This window comes from Diadema setosum, chromosome 13 (genome assembly GCF_964275005.1).
Source record: "Diadema setosum chromosome 13, eeDiaSeto1, whole genome shotgun sequence".
Taxonomy (NCBI): Eukaryota; Metazoa; Echinodermata; class Echinoidea; order Diadematoida; family Diadematidae; genus Diadema; species Diadema setosum.
In genome coordinates, this window is record NC_092697.1 from 11,028,734 (window position 1) to 11,045,885 (window position 17,152).

The 17,152-nt window shown below is 37.8% G+C and overlaps 1 protein-coding gene across 2 annotated transcripts; it reads right to left on the reverse strand.

Moving 5' to 3' along the window:
- Positions 1 to 2,970: 2,970 nt before the first annotated feature.
- LOC140237341 (DNA-directed RNA polymerases I, II, and III subunit RPABC1) lies at positions 2,971 to 16,966 on the reverse strand. Of its 2 annotated transcripts, XM_072317276.1 has the most exons (8): positions 16,821 to 16,966; positions 14,659 to 14,747; positions 14,084 to 14,203; positions 13,465 to 13,546; positions 11,093 to 11,173; positions 9,132 to 9,190; positions 7,719 to 7,797; positions 2,971 to 5,084 (listed from the first exon to the last, which is right to left on the reverse strand). In XM_072317276.1, exons 1-8 carry the CDS (start codon positions 16,875 to 16,877, stop codon positions 5,019 to 5,021), a joined length of 633 nt encoding a protein of 210 aa, XP_072173377.1. In that variant the 5' UTR covers positions 16,878 to 16,966; the 3' UTR covers positions 2,971 to 5,018. The 2 variants fall into 2 exon arrangements, with proteins under 2 accessions (XP_072173377.1, XP_072173376.1); XM_072317275.1 differs by lacking the exon at positions 2,971 to 5,084 and having other exon boundaries at positions 7,629 to 7,797.
- Between the last annotated feature and the right edge of the window lie 186 nt (positions 16,967 to 17,152).

Sequence of the window (17,152 nt, forward strand, 5' to 3'; positions counted from 1 at the left end):
AGGGACTGTCCCACTCACATTTGTATCAATGGACGGGAAATAACGGATACAGTGGACTGTTTCTTTGAATCAGTCGTTACTCATATGAAGAGGAAAAGATAGGGTAGTAGAGAGGCCGTATAAGACGGTTGCGAGAATTATAAGCACTTATTATTGTACGTATTTGTATTTTTGTAATCATTCTGCCAAGTATATATCGCGTGTGTTTTTATCTACGAACTTCAACATTCGATTGAGAAACAAAATAATTTTCACAGAAATCACCAATGCCACGGCTATTGTGGAAAGAGGCAACGATTCTCTTATAGACGGTGTATTTATAATCAAAACCTCGAGTTATTTCGTCTTCACTGAAAAGACCCAAGAAATGTGCACAATAGTGAATACAGAGTGAAAGAAACGAAGCGGGGTAGAATCAGATCGCACCGGGGAAGATATAATAATAATAATAATGAAATTTTTATAGCGCATATAACAAATGAATGTTCCCTATGCCATGGCTCGACACTAACTTTTTTGTATGGTGGCCCAATGGGCCACCAAAATTCTAAATTTCAAATTTTTGGTGGCCCGAGAGAAAAATTTGGTGTCCCGAAAAAAAAACAATAAAAAACATTAAAAGTCCTTTTTTTTAATGAGTCAAATATTTAAGATTTATGATAGTAAGAATTAGAAGTTGGACATATCTACTCATAAATAAACTTCAACAAACTTGCAACACTCACTCTCAGGCACTCATTCAGTCCTTTTCATCCATCCTTTGAACAAATTTAACTGCTAATTTCCGGCGCAAAAAGTTACGAATTTATTGACATACTTTTCAAAAAATTTTGGTGGCCCGAGGCGGGCCACCAAATTTGCCCTTTTTTGAAATTTGGTGGCCCGACTTTCATTTTTGGTGGCCCCGGGCCACCGGGACACCGTTAGTGTCGAGCCCTGCCTATGCGCTTTACAATCTCATCACAAGACATACTGTAACAATTTACTTTCAATACACACACACACCATACAAAAAATATCATTGGTATATCGGGCAGAAGACTGTCGGTTGGCTACCGAGATTTTTGCTGTAGCAAAAAAAAAAAAAAAAAAAAAAAAAAAAAAAGAAACATGACAAGACAAGACAACCAAAGATGCTAAAAACTGTTTGTCCAATAATGTCCAGACAGAGTGAAATGGAGAACCATTTTCGCTTTAGAATGTGTGTAATAGCTATCAGAAGTAGGCATTTATATGAGGAGAAGAGACAGAAGGAGGAGGAGGATGAAGAAAAGGAGAAAATGACGACGAAGAGAACAAGAACAAAAATGACAAGATGGCAGAAGAGGAGGACAGGGAGAAAATCAATGACAAAAGAAACGAGGGAAGTTTGCAAGATTGAAAAACAAAACAGACGCAGTGGAATGATTACAAGAAAATAGGAGAAAAAGAAGAGAGACATAAAAATACTAAATAAAACTAAAGGCAACAATTACGCACTGCACAATATCCCATAGAAAACGAACAAACTATAGCAAAGTTATTCCAAATACTCTCCATCCACTTAAACTGCGACAAACGCACTTATTCTGATGTAATTATACAACACACATAATATACACCATCATTCATCAACATTTTCAACAGTAAAGCAGTGTCTATTTTCTCTTGCTATACAGTAGTGTATAACCAGTTAACAACGAAAGTAAATCGGACGCATGCACAAGCTGCGAACTTCCTCGGACGCCAACTACCTGTGGTAATCTCGTGATGCGCTACATGTATTACGTACCCACCGGATTCGGGGCAATAGAGCGGAAGAAAACGGGGGTAATGTAACTACCCGGAGGTGGAAATGCCGTTCATTGCTTTTGTTTCTAGAATCAAAGATTTCGGTCAGTCAACCGTGGGTCCTCTTCCACTTTTTGTTTGTGTTTGTGTTTTGTTTTGTTTATAATTCCAAAGTTAGGCTTTACAGGAGGAAACAAAAAAAAAAAAAAAAAAAAACGGGGGGGGGGGGGGGGGTCGGCTTTCCGACATTACAGCTGAACCGGAAGTATGGGTATCATGGGCAAACAGTACACGTGGGCTCAAAGGGAACGTATTACCTTTCAAAGAATTATGGAGTCCCAAGGTGTGACCGGGCTCTTGTACTCTCAGTTTGTTCATAAACGCAGATGAGGGAATAAGATGAGAGGAAAGAAATTAAGTTTTCTAGGAAAGGAGAGACGAAAGAAAAAAGTAACCCACCCGCCATCTCTTTCTGCCTCTCTTCAATTCTCTCTCTCTCTCTCTCTCTCTCTCTCTCTCTCTATATATATATATATATATTATATATATACATATATATATATATATATATATATATATATATATATATATATATATATATATATATATATATATTTATATATATCATGTTTAGCACTTGGATGCTCTTGGAACTGCATAATGTGTGAACACAACAGACAGAACTTGGAGGGAAGGGATTCCTGACATGCTCTACAAAACTCCTCATTTCTCTTTGACCACTGAAGCAAATCAGATGGGGCTTTCTGTAAGATATGGCTAATAAGTTATATTTTCATACCCTGAAATTGTATCTGGATTGATTCACTATCATTACCGAGGGTCCTGTTGTATTTTTTTTTTTTTGCCAGACATACAGTATACTATTGCATGTATATATATATATATATATATATAATATGATGAAAAATGATAAAAATGAATGGAAATAATGAAGTTCAATCATTCTAAGCATGTACTGTTGTAAATTATTTCCTCCAAGTGACCATAAAGCTTGCCCCACCTTCCCTGACATACATCAGCATCAAAGCACTAAAATTGGATGCCCAATATGGTATGTACAACCAAATAAAACTTTCAATTACTACGTCCTCCCTAGGTAAAATGTCCACAATTTGAATATGCACGCATTTCTTTATTCAACCCATTGGCATCTACATACATAGTATCTACCAATAAGAATACAAGAGGTTTCCATGAGAACACAGCTATACAGCGGAGAAAGAAATACAAAAAGACAAAATTTTATTACTGCATGGCATCACTTTATTGACAAAGAAGAACGTACTTGACACAGTAATGACATAAGGACAAGAGGAATCCCCGTTTGGTGTCCTTTCAAAACAAGCACACATATCAAGTACAAAGGATGATGTAAGATGTACGGTTCAAGAATTTGGCTTAAACTTAAAGGGATCGTATAGTTTTGGTTGAGACCTAATTTCAGGTTTCTCACATTTTTTTGGTGAGATAATGAGAAACCTCTTATGAAATATGAAAGAACATGTAATTCTATGAGGGATTCAACGTTTATTTGATGAAAATTGGTTTTATCTGTTTTATCTGTTTATGAGGCCCCATCCATTTCAAGCTTAATCGCTCACAGTGGCGGTCTCCTACATTCAATTATCTCTGTTATTTAGCTGCATTTGTTATTCTTTGTCTTTGTGCATTTGAAATTTGTATTCAATTTGTATTTGATTGAATGTGGAAAGAAACCAAATCAATTCAAAATATCTCAAACTTCATAAGAGCCCTTAAAATGTCCAAAAATCATTTGTGTAACACAAAATCAGATTTGGCATTCCATTTCTGTACCTTTTTATTTTTCACTATGAAGAACATTAGGTATCATATTCAATCTGTTAACTCTGACAGTGCCAGCAAGGAGGATGGACTTTGACTTTTTACTGTTCTGCATGTCACACGCCCCCCCCCCCCCCATCTCAAAGGAGCGGGGGGAGGGAGAGAAAAACCGACACCAATCAAAAAACAATATTATGCGTGGAAACACTTCAGGTTTTGTATATGTGCCTGTTGCTGCTCACAGTAAAACACATCTCTCAGGCTTGAATGGTTGAATGGTGACAGAAGAACACACCTACACTGTATATTGATGTACAGTTCAGGGACATATTCACTGGTAATATTTTGTGAAACAAGAACATTTGTGGAAAAAAAAAGATCACTACCTCTCACAGACAAGTGTATACAACTCATTTTTGTAAAATCTTTTTAAGAATTAGACATACTGACAGAATTCATAATGGTACCTTGGTTACCCAGGTTAATCTGATACACAAAGAGAGAGAGTAAAAGGTCATTCATTATGCCACATTGACAAGAACATTACATATTTTTTTCTCTCTCTCTAGGAATGAACTACACGGTGTATCAAGTGAATTTTAGACCCATTATTGTGACAACTACATTCCTCTGTATTGGAAAGTGGGTGTTTTTTGTCCATCATGTGTCAACACACAAACTGATCATATAAAGATGCTCCTGCAACAATGAATGTCATTATCGCGAAAGTTTGTTACAATAAAATAAGAATTCAGATCCCCAAATCATTATCATAGAAGTTTACAGTAGACAATTCCCTTCAGTTAAGACAAAACTTGATACAGTGAGATAGAAACTGCCAGTCCTGAGGACTCTGTTATAGGGGGAGTCAACTGTATTCCTGAATGCCTGGACAAGCCAAACTGAAACAAATTTATCAAGTTAGCTGACAAAGACCTTACTGTATAAAAGAAACATACACATGTGAGACTTGCAGTATAAGAATTCATACATGAAAAAAAAAAATGCAAATACTGATGATTTCAGTAACCAATGTTGGTCAAATATGTGATTTCCTTGCATTGATTGGTGTTTTCATAGTCTTGAAAATTTGCTGTCTGATGGTTTTCTAAAACTATACATTACTTGGCCTGTGTGCCCATGTGCTATCTAATCTGGAGCAAAACTGTTGATTTTGAAGGCTACATGTACACAAACTGAATCCAGAATACACATGTATATAAAATATATCAGTTTAACATACATCTGGTGGAAGAAAAGGCAATCCTCATATAAACCTGAAACTTACACAGATTCATTAACATTCACTTGTCTATTGATGCCATCATCACTGTTCATTGGGAAAGTAGCTATGTGAGAATGTACATGTACAAAAGAAGAATTATTTACAAGGTGGCAAATGTACAAAGAAAATGAGACTGATGTCATTGTACCAGTCTGTACGAGATGTAGCGACCGGCAGTCTCACTGGGACGGATGATTTTCACCACCTGAAATGAATGAAATTACAGGAAAAAGGATATGAGAACATCACTTCAAACCATCTATTAACCCATCATGAGTCCATGACTCATCTATACCTTATCAAGCTTTCTAATTGGAATTCAACATGTCGTACGACATCATCTGCCATGTTGATAAATTTACATAAACAATGCTTGAAACATTGGGTTATTTCACACTTAGACCATCCATGTCTGACAGGAAATGACTTCATATTATCTGACTCATTACACAACTAATGCAAGCAGATGGTCCAGCATTCAAGTGGACATATGGACGATGTACAAGCTTCTAACCAAATTGTGCAGAGGCATCATCTAACACTAAGTGTTCTCAATTCTCACCTCATACCTGCAAGACAAATTGATCTTTCTCTTGCACATCCTCATAGAAGTGCAATATTTTTACACTACTATTGCTCTTTACCCTAACAAAACTCCTCTTGTAACTGTCTTTTCAATCAAAACTGTTTAGTTAGATGATTTATTCTCTTCATGGAACTAATCTTTAGAAACAAAATATAATACAAATCTATACTGGCCTCACTTCACAATGACTAATATAGATACACAGATAACATGTTTTTCAGGAGTGTTTAAAGGGATCATGTTGATATATTGGTATTAGCAGGGCTCGAGATTAGTGATGGCCCGACATCCCACGGCCACCAAAAGTTGATGCCGGGCCACCAAATTCTAAAAAAGTGTATCTTTTGGTGGCGTGATTGGGAAACTAAGATTGAAAATTGATTGTTATGTTTCTTTTATTTAGCACCACTCCAGTTATTTCTAGGACCACCAACATGTCAAATTGAATGATATTCATTTGCCCAGACTGGCCATTGGAGAAAAATGTTTGTGAGCCCTGGCATGCAAGTATGAAAGCATAACACTGACCAGCATTGAGAGTCCAATAAATCTGGGTCTGAATCCCTGCTGACATGCAGTGGCGTATCTAGGGAAAACGGCGCCCGGGGCAAGCGCGAAAATTGCGCCCCTAATTTCTGAAAAAGTGTTCAACCCCAACTCCATCCCGGTAGGGACTTTTAGAAAAAAAGGTCCACATATGCTTTTTCAAGCACTTAAAAGGGGTCTTTTGAGGGTGATTTAAATGTAATAAATTTAGATAAATATTGGCGAGCGAGCGCAGCGAGAGAGCCGAAAATTTTTGTATATTTCGCGTCATCATCACGTTTGGTTCTTATCTCTTCTTTTTTTTTTTTTTTTTTTTTTGATAAATTGCGGCGAGCGAGCGCAGCGAGCGAGCCGAAAATTTTTGTATTTTAGCTTACAATACATGGAATTCTTGTCATTTTTTGCTTATTAAAATCTTACAATTCTAATCAAGATATTGTGATGGCCTTACAGATAACGATTTATACCAACAAACTTAGGACTTGAAAAAATACTCCAAATTAGTACGCACGAGTGAGCCAAAATTCGTATATTTCCGCGCCATCATCACGTTTGGTTCTTATCTTCTTCTTCCTTTTTTTTTTTTTTTTTGGATAAATTTTGGCGAGCGAGTGCAGCGAGCGAGCAGAAAATTTTTGTATTTCAGCGTACAAAACATGAATTCTTGTCATTTTTTGCTTATTAAATCTTACAATTCTAATCAAGATATATAAGTGACGGCCTTATCAAGATAACGATTTATACCAACAAACTGAGGAGTTGAAAAAATATTCCAAATTAGTACGCACGAGTGAGCAGAAATTCGTATATTTCCCCGCAATCATCACGTTTTGTTCTTATCTTCTTTTTTGATAAATTTTGGCGAGCGAGCGCAGCGAGTGAGCCGAAAATTCTGTATTTCAGCTTACAAAACATGGAATTCTTGCCATTTTTTGATATTAAATCTTACATTTCTAATCAAGATATAGTGACGGCCTTATGGATGACGATTTATACCAACAAACTGAGGACTTGAAAAAAATACTCTAAATCATTACGCGCGAGTGAGCCGAAATTTGTATATTTCCGCGTCATCATTACGTTTTTTCTTATCTTGTCTGATTTTTTTTTGCGCCCCCCCCCCCCATAATGTTCGACACCTTTGGTGCCCTCGTTTGATCCAGTAGGCGATCGCTTCAGAACGAAAGAAATAAAATTGCAGCCGCTGCTCCGTGTAACATTTGCATTCTAACAATGGCATGTGTGAACACAATAAACATTGTTATTTTTGTCCGCGTTATCATCACGTTTTGCTCTTATCTTCTTTTCTATACATTTTGTCGAGCGAGCGCAGCGAGCGAGCCTAAATTTCAGCTTACAAAACATGGAATTCTTGTGTGAACACAATTAACATTGTCATTTTTTGTTTTTATCTTGTTTGATTTGGTTTTCTCCCCCCCCCCCCCCCCCCCCCCCCCCCGGTCCGGGCGAGGTTTTTTTTTTTTTCCTTTCTTTCTTCTTCTTCTTCTTCTTTTCTTTTCTTCTTCCTTTTTTTTTTCGTTTTTGTCGTTTTCGGCGCCCCCAAGGAGTGGCGCCCGGGGCACGTGCCCCCTTGCCCCCCTAGATACGCCACTGCATGCACTTCATAGTATGATGTCAGTCAAAATTGACTGCAAACATATACAAAGCTCTGTCATCATCATCCCCCATTCTGAGTATACCACTCACCTGTCCTCGCTTTAACCCAAAGTATCTTGCTACGGGGTCTCCTGCCTGTATTCTAGGCAGCTGGTGCTCCTTCAGTTTACTGGTGGGAGTGACGGGGGTTAAGGAACATGAGATGTTGTGCAACAAGCCAATCTCCATTATTTCTCCTTCCAATTTTCCCTTACATAAACTCTTACTCACTCTCCTCCTCCTTCAACACATTCCCCTTTGTCTACTCAAACGCATACACTCACTCACTCATCCATTCATTCATTCATACATCCATTCATCCATCCATTCATTCATTCATTCTCCTCACTAATTCATTCATTCATTCATTCACTCATTCATACATCCATTCATACATCGATCCATTCATTCATTCATATCATTCATTCATTCATCCATCCATCCATCCATCTATCCATTTATTTATTCATTCATTCATTCATTCATTCATTCATTCATTCATTCATTCATTCATTCATTCATTCATTCATTCATTCATTCATTCATTCATTCATTCATTCATTCATTCATTCATTCATTCATTCATTCATTCGTTCATTCATTCATTCATTTATTCATTCTTCTTTGGTTTATTACAGAACAGGCATGTTCTGGTCATTAAGAAGCACTGATGTTCTTTGCAAAGCCAGCAAAATAATCTTGGCTGACATTTTTTTCAAAGGTGATGTCATTTGCACTGAACTCATTTTTTCACGTACACAAAATGCCAGGTGTGTCATTTTTCTCCCCTTCCAAATGTTACATATTTTTCATGATTCAGAAAGAATCAAGGTCTCTTTGTTTTTACACAAACCGTATTCCAAAATAGACATGCCCAGAGTGAGTAAGGACATAACCTGTTATTTTCTTGCATTATATATAGATATGGAGCATAATACCATGTCAGCTTTGAGATGCCACACATCAGATGTTGAGTTTGATAATCAACTGATATCTACACGGTTACATTCTGTCCAGCTACTCATCTTACTGCACAAAAATTGACTGTTTTTATTTCACTGATATTGTTTGCATCACCCTTCTCCCTGCAGCTAATTCCCCTTCAAACGACACTTGGACACCTGGGTCTCAGTCCCATAAGAGATGTCAGATGGCAGTTCTTGCTAGAATGGCAACTCCAGGATGTGGGAATCTTGTCACTACATGTATCATGACACTTACCACAGCAGCAAGAGTTACTTTCATAGCAACACTCTGTGGTATACACATCATGCCATGACACATCGATGTCCATTCCAGTATCAAAAGACCCGCCCAACAAAAAAAACAAACACAAAAACAACAACAACAAAAAAACAGAAAAACAAAAACAAACAGAAAACAAAACACCCTCACTGCAACAACCACCAACAACAAAATCGAGATGAAAATACTAATTGTGTTGACACAGGCATCGAAGGATACTATCTGTTGAGTAGCTCTGTCTTCTCATCCGTCGTCATGACGACATGCTCCGGAACGAACTTGATGTGAGAGTGGAAAAGACAAGGCAGGATGAAGTTCAAACATACATTGTACATGCAGTTACAGCACACACAGTTGTTGGGGGTGTTACATTTTCATGGAATGTCTGTCCTAGGAATATTAGGCCTTTGGGTCAAAGGTCAGAGGTCATGGGAAAGACTAAAAGATTTTGAGTGGCACCACACAGACTCGCAACATTGCTGTATTGCTTTCTTCATCATTTTTTTTTTTTATACTACATAGTATCTTTTCTTCCTCTAGAAAAATTAGATATCAAGATAATTTCACCTGTCTTCCTCTTTGAAAAGTCATGATTGACTTTGATTTCTTTTTATGGATAATACTGTATAAGCTGTTATTTTCGCGAGGGTTTAATTTTCGCGAATTTCGCGAATCACAGTTGGATGGCGAATTTAACACGCGAAAATGTATACATGTGCTTTGTTAATAGAGTACTAACATAAAGGTCAGCGTTGATTCACGAAAATGTCTATGACCTCGTCATTTGTGAAAATATCTGTACGCGAAAATAACAGTGTATAGAATTACTTGATGTAAAACTGAGCTTGCAGTTGAATGAAAGATGTACACTAAATTGCATCCATTAACCTCTGCTGCATAATGACTGATTTGGCTGCTTCCAGTGTAGTTGACACTGCTAGGGACTAAGTATGTTATCAGAAGACATGTATGCATGAATATTATCATTTAATTTTCCCCAAGAATGTGAGGTATTTTGTGCTATGGCTAGAAATCTAAAATGTGCTGGGATACAAACAGAGGCATTGTTTTTTTTTTTTTTTTTTCATTTACGACTCCAAACAGAGTTGCCTACCTAATCTGATACAGTGCACTCCCATTACAACAAACACGACAATAACGAAATTCTGGTTACAAATTACAATGAAGTAAGAATTCAGGCCACAACATTATCTGCTCTATGTTTATTATTGCTTATTTGCTCGGTTATAATGAAATTCCGATGTTAAAATAAGCCGCCGGTCCTGAGGACGTCATTATAATGGGAGGCCACTGTAACACGATGTATAACTCTGATAAAGTAAAGGGCAAAATCATCAAAAGACGGAACTTGGTCAAAAAACAAGATGCAGTTCCTGACACAAATGTTCTTTTGTTCCATGCTGTCTCTGGTGGACTAATGAAGAGCTTAACCCATTGAGGACAGGCTGATTTTGCTACAACACGCATTTCCCATAGACACTTGCCCGAGTAAGTGTACTCGGGACTCGTCCTCAACGGGTTAATGCCCACTAGAAAGGAAGTACTGAAATCTGAATGTCAAAATTTTTACATAACTTTTGACGGCTGTTTGTGACTCTGCCCTGTACTCAGGAAATGCCATTGATGTGACATGGGAGATTTAGAGATAAAGGTTTTCATTCAGGGCTTCATCGTTTCCTTGGAGATGCTACCACGGTGATAGCATAATCAAGGGCTGCAGAAACCACTCGAGTGCAAGGGCTTATTGATGATGACGAAAGTGGTCAGAGAATGGGGGGGGGGGGGGGGAGTATAAAGATACATGGAAGGTTAGCATGCCTGTCTAAGTTTAATCCTGAAACATATGAGTCATGTATGTGTGTACTCATAATTAATCAGTTTATTTTTTTTTTTTTTCATTCATCTACATGCATACCTTTACTTACTTAGCTATGTATCTGTTTGGACCTTCCTTCCTTCCTTCCTTCATTCATTCAATCATTCATTTACTCACTTATTCATCTACTTTAATGTAGAACAGGCTGCAAGGCTTCTAAAAAAAGTTCTCATTCCAATTAAACCCTGTATTTTCCCCCATCCCCACCCCCTACTGATTTAGATGGCTTCACCCTTGGATAAGAGGAGAACCAGTAACTGGTTCACTTCCTACCCCCACTCACCTCGTGTTCAGTGATGTTAATCAGCAGCTCAGCTTCCAAAAACTGCTCCAGGATGTACTTTGGTGCCATGTCCCCAAGACTCTGGGAGGCGAGGGGGAAAAAAAAACAGAGAAATAGGTCAGATGTACAATGATAATGGAGATATGTGAAGTGGAAGAAGGCTATAAAGACAATGAAGAAAAAAATACAGATAGAAAAAAAAAAAGAAATATGATAAAAATCAGGAATAAGCAAGAAAGAAAAAGATTTAAAAAAGAAATGAACAAGAATGCAGAGATATGAATATTGATGGAAAAGGAGGAAAATAATCATCATAACATGCCCTTTCTCTGTGAAACATGAACACAGTTTGCACTGTTTTTCAGTTTACCCTTTGAGAAAAATTATATGTTTTCTTCCTCGACATCTTCAACAGACTCCCTACAGTCCTTGAAAAGGGATAAAAGCACGAATGAGGAAGATGGATGGATGATAACAGGAAATGAAAAATGAACATGAAATATGATAAAGAGAAGGAGGAAAAAAGATAAAATGAAATGGCAGAAGGCGGAAGACATAGGATATTTCTTTATTCTGTGTTATATTCTTATCATTTTATGTTTTTCTATAAGTCTAGCATTCAAGCACTTTTCTGGCTGACATTAGATTTCATATGTTTTCTCCTTTGCCTGTTATCTTTCTGAATGTGTCTGATTCCTTGCCTTCTTGTGGCTATGGCTTTAAGTCCTTGATCTAGTGCACACCACAAACCACCCACTCACACTTGCACACACACGCAAATCACGTCACAAGAACTCAACATATCTGACAGCATATAGCAGTGTAGTCAGGTCGCTTAACGTCAAATTTTGAGATTACCGTTACATGGCGGATAAAAGCACCAAATTTGGAGAGATGACCCCTCAGGACCTACTCATTGATATTTGAGTAGGAGCCCTCTGCAAAATTTTGATTTTCATAGTATAAATGCTGAATTTCATTTTGCAGAAAATTTCGCAGGCATGAAACTTTTGCAAATTTTGCGAGGAGCTAATATTTGCGAAAGCAAAATGCGCGCGATTCTAGACAATGCATTTAATACCAGTGGCAATTCACGGAAGTTTCATGCTGCGAAAAAGACCGTCGGCTCCAAGTCACGAAAATTTCATGCCGCAAAAATAACACCTCATTTATGTATCTGTGGGAGTAAAGTAACGAAAAAGAGGTTCACATTTGCTGTACTTTCTTTCATTTTGCATGGAACTGGAAAACATGAACCCAATCTTGAATTCCATGATCAACAAAGTTTTTTGAAACATGGAGGTGGTTGAATTACCGATTTACAATGAGAAAATGCTGTTGAGGTGTCACAGTGTGATGTATACATTTGCCAGTTCAGAGTTATTTACATCTCTTCATAAATCGGTAATTAATTCAACCACCTCCATGTTTCAAACGCTTTACTGAACATCATTGTTTAGATTTGTGCGCATTTTGCTTTCACGAATGTTAGCTCCTCGCGAAATTTGCGAAAGTGTCATGCCTGCGAAATTTTCTGCAAAATGAAATTCAGTATTTATACCATAAAAATCAAAATTTTGCAGAGGGCTCCTACTCAAATATCAATGAGTAGCTCTTGAGGGGTCATCTCTCCAAATCTGGTGCTTTTATCCGCTGTGTAAGGGTAATTTCACTAAGCGACCTGACTAGGGGGGCAGGGGTTGAATCAACCCCCCTCAACATTTTCCATGCCCATTTCACTGCGAGAAATTTTTGACCACGCCACTTGCTGACTTTACTTTCAAGTCTTGCACATCCTATGACACCATTTTTGCAAAAATTGGACATACTGTTACAATGCTGCATGACCTTTTATACATGCTTGTCAGATCAAAAAATGGCTCAAAAGCGTGATGTTGTATACAAAGTCAAAGCGATATTTCTCACCTTATTCAAAAAGATAGGATTATTTTCACTTTCATTGGCTGATATCAATTCATTTTTAGCATAATTATGCTTGAAAAAGGTTCTGTGATATATTTGTAGAAAAATAACAAAAAAGGTCAAAATACAAAGAAATACATAAGAAATTCATGAAACAATAAAATACAAGAGTAATCAATTTTGATACCAGATTTTCTCTTACACACATTTTTAGGAATGCCACAATGAATATCTACACCATAAATTAGGGTTCTAGGAACTTTATTTTCTGATTTAGAGCAAAATATTTGATTTCACAGATACATTAGCATTACTAATCAATATAAAATGTAAAAAATTTCAATTTCAAATCCAGGAATTTCTCCAATTCCTGGATCGTGTTCTGAGATTGTCATGACACATGGTTTAGGGTTGGGGGGGGGGGGGGGGCAACAAAGAGTGAAACTCACAGTCTTTGCTGAGGGTGTCATTCGCTCCTGTACGACAATGATGGCTCTGGTGATGTTCTCCTCCTGCATCCTCTGGCAGTACCTGAAATGATGCAGCGTTTCCATGGCAACAAGAAGTCAGATGACATTTCATATGCTCATTTTTGTTTCGTTCATGATGGTTTGCATAGAAGCACATAATACAGGATGTTCACAAACAAAAGCTGTAAGAAAGAAAATGTAATACCAGAGTATTACTTGTTGATGAAACAGAAACAATCCCCTTACTACGTATGCAGTAGTTTGCGGTGTTTTAATTTATGCAGATTTATTAAGTTATCAAACATTCACAAAATGAACAAGTTCTGCTTCCAATTACAAAAATTTGTTTCATTTTGTACCATATGGAGGGAAAATGCTAGTTTTTCTAGAGTTGGTTACACTTCTTTCTTATTCTATCAATGTGGTTCTGGAACACAAATTCAGTCATGCGCAGCATTGTCTTGCAAATCCAAATTTACAAAATGAATGGCATATGATATACAGTATGTATCAGTTGAAACAGAGCTATGCAATTGACACATCAGAGAATGTCTATGAACATGAGCAATGTTATGGCTTCAGCAAAAGATGTACTTACGCCTTGATTGTCTTCATGCCTACTTTCTTCTCCTCTGGGAAGAAGACAAACATTTGATCCGTTGGGTCGTCATTGTGCGCCACCAATACCGTCAGGTCCTTGCGGTTTGGCCTGTTTTCACTGTTTCAATGTGGTTTGAAAGAATAAGAGTACACCATGAATACTTTAACTTCATTCACTTTAGGACCTATGTGTATAAAAACAACAACAACAACAACAACAATTTTCATTCTTACACATAATTGGTAATTTTCTAATTTCAATACGATTTAAAGTAGAACTTTGTATACAGGAAAGTAAAAAGTCAATGTTTTGTCTGTGACCAACTCAAAAGCAACAAGAACACAATGTTCTGGTGATATGTAGTCCAATGGCATTACGACCAATCGTCAATAGATTATTCATTTGTACTTAAATTTTGACTGGCAGAAAGTTATGAGGTTGATGTCTTGTCGTATTGCATTCATGTTTTGTTTTGTCTTGTTTGCTTTTTTTTTTTTTTTTTTTTTGCAGATGGACTCCCTAAAGGTCTGCACAATCTCAAAGAGTTTTAATGAACAAATTTCCATCATTACCTTGGTTTATCCCCAAATTGTTCCTTGAACTGTTCCAAAGTTTGGTCCAACTCATCTTGCGTCACTAGGTAGCCCCTGTCGTGGCACAGCTGTGGAACATAAAATGATGTTAGACCAGAAGTCAGACCGTAACAAAAATATATTATAAAAACAAGACTTCTAGTTCCAATATCAATAACGAAAGCAAAAAACCAGCACTACCAACCAAAAAGCCCAAGGCAAGGAAAAGAAAGAAAGAAGTTGATATGGTGATACATACCAGGTAAACCTTTATTGAGACAAAATTAAACCATTCTAGCCACTGATTTGTGACTGAGAGTTTGTTTGTTCTGGTGGTACAAACCTGCAGAGTAGAAATGTGATGATGACAAGATGTAGTAGTCAGGGGAAAATAAAGTGCTTGAGTTTAAGATGTTTGTAGACATTTCATGTTCACATAAGTCATTCCATACCACACATGACATGATGGCATGGTGATGGTTTACTTTTGATACATTTTAATACCATAATACAACACTTGTAATTCAGCAATTTACAACAACACAATGCAATGAACATATCTGTTCCCACAGCCATGCACAGCTAGGCAGGGTTTGCAGAATTTTGAAATTGGGTTTTACAACTGAAATTTCACTGATGGGTGAAAAAAAAATAGATCTGGCAAAATTCTAACTGTTGAGCATGTTGAGAGAGTCATTTCTTACATATCTATCTTTGTATAAAGCTAAAGGTAAAGCAAGTGGCCCTTGATTCGACAGGGTTCCATGAATAGACCACTCTTACAAATAAAAATTCATTGAAATTCATGAATAAAAATGGCGCATATCAAGTGCGAAATTCAAACTATGCAACTACCTCCACACGTGTTCCGAAGAGCACAACAGTGGGCCACGTCACCAAACCCCCGAAATCATTGTCGCGACCCTCCCAGGTCAACTCCCATAAGCAGTTCAACGGGTAAGTAAAGTTGCACAGCAACACATATAGACTCGTTTCATTCCAAGTTTCGAAGTTACTAGTCCGTTTATCTGCATTGAATCTGTACAGCGTGTATACCTACAGCCATGATGGCAGCCGTTTCTGAGATAACTTGAGCGTTTATGCGATATTTTATATATTTTGCATTCCATCCATTTGCGGTATCACCATCATGGTTCGTCAACGTGTTGTGTATGCATTGAATCTCTCGCACAGCGTGTGGATCCATGGAGTACCGTGCTCTTGTAGTGCGATACCGTGCGATGTACTATCACAGTTTCGCCCGGCTAATACATTGACATAGGCAGGGCGAGCGCACAGGGCCGTACGTCGTGAATGTTGAACCACGGTCACCCGGTGCTGAACAATGGTCACAGGCGTTCGAACGATGGTTGCAGCGCAAGCATATGGATCATGCACGCTATTTTGATTCCGCAACTTAAGATGTTGAATCAAGGGCCACTTGCTTTAATCCAGGCGTTTAGGGGCAGTAGGCAGTAATATGACCCCACAACAATACTCTTTGATAATTCAAGTGACATAAAAGTATTCTTAAACATGATGTAAATTTAAATATTTTAATACATTGCCCCTAGAAATCCTTTCCATTTGCAGCTCGACAGTACATGTAGGTTTATACAGTTTAGATTTAGTTGTCTAGGTCATGAGGTCTCTAGAATAGTCGCTTAGTAGTAGTAGCACTAGCACTTACCACTTAGCAGTCAAAACTGCAAAAAGGAAGTCAAGGTCTTGTCTAGTCTAGCTAGGTAAATGTTAACTACACGCAGCCGCTGTCGTGTAGCGACAGCACAGCGGTCTGATGACTCTGGTCAGGGCACAGGCTAGCCGCTAGGTACGTGTAGAGTCTAGATCTATTCAAGTTACAGTGGAAGCTTGCTGAAAGTGGGAGGGCATTACAAGACTAAATTGTTGTCTTTCCAGAGGCCCAACAAGACAGGTGAATACAGGTGAATACAGCCTTAGAAGAAGGTTCTAGATCTAAAATTTTATATAGATCTAAATTTACAGGTGAATATTTCGTATCTAAAACTACTGCACTGCAGTGGTAACAATGCAATGCAGACCAAATTTTCTATATGTGGGACTGTTACAAGTTGCACAACGCACTGCTTCTTCATCCTGCGATTAAGTCTTACAACAAGGCGGAACAAGTAATCACCAACCTGCATTATCGTTTTTCGGATTCTCCATAGTTTGTATGTCTCAGCTTCATCATTCATTGTTCCAGGAGAGTCCTTGTGCCGCCTCTACCTTTGTCGAAATATAACGTGTCCAATCTTATCCACCAAATGTCGTCTCACGTTGTCACACACGATGCTCCGACGTATGCTATGCTGCATGATGTCATTGATGATGCTGCTGCATGCTAGATGCGCGCTATACACTGCTACTGGACTTCAGCAATAGCTACACTTGCGTATTGTACAAATGTTGTACGGCTGTCTGCGTGGAGAGCATTGAGGTATCAACAGATAACAACATGCAGGTATTGTAA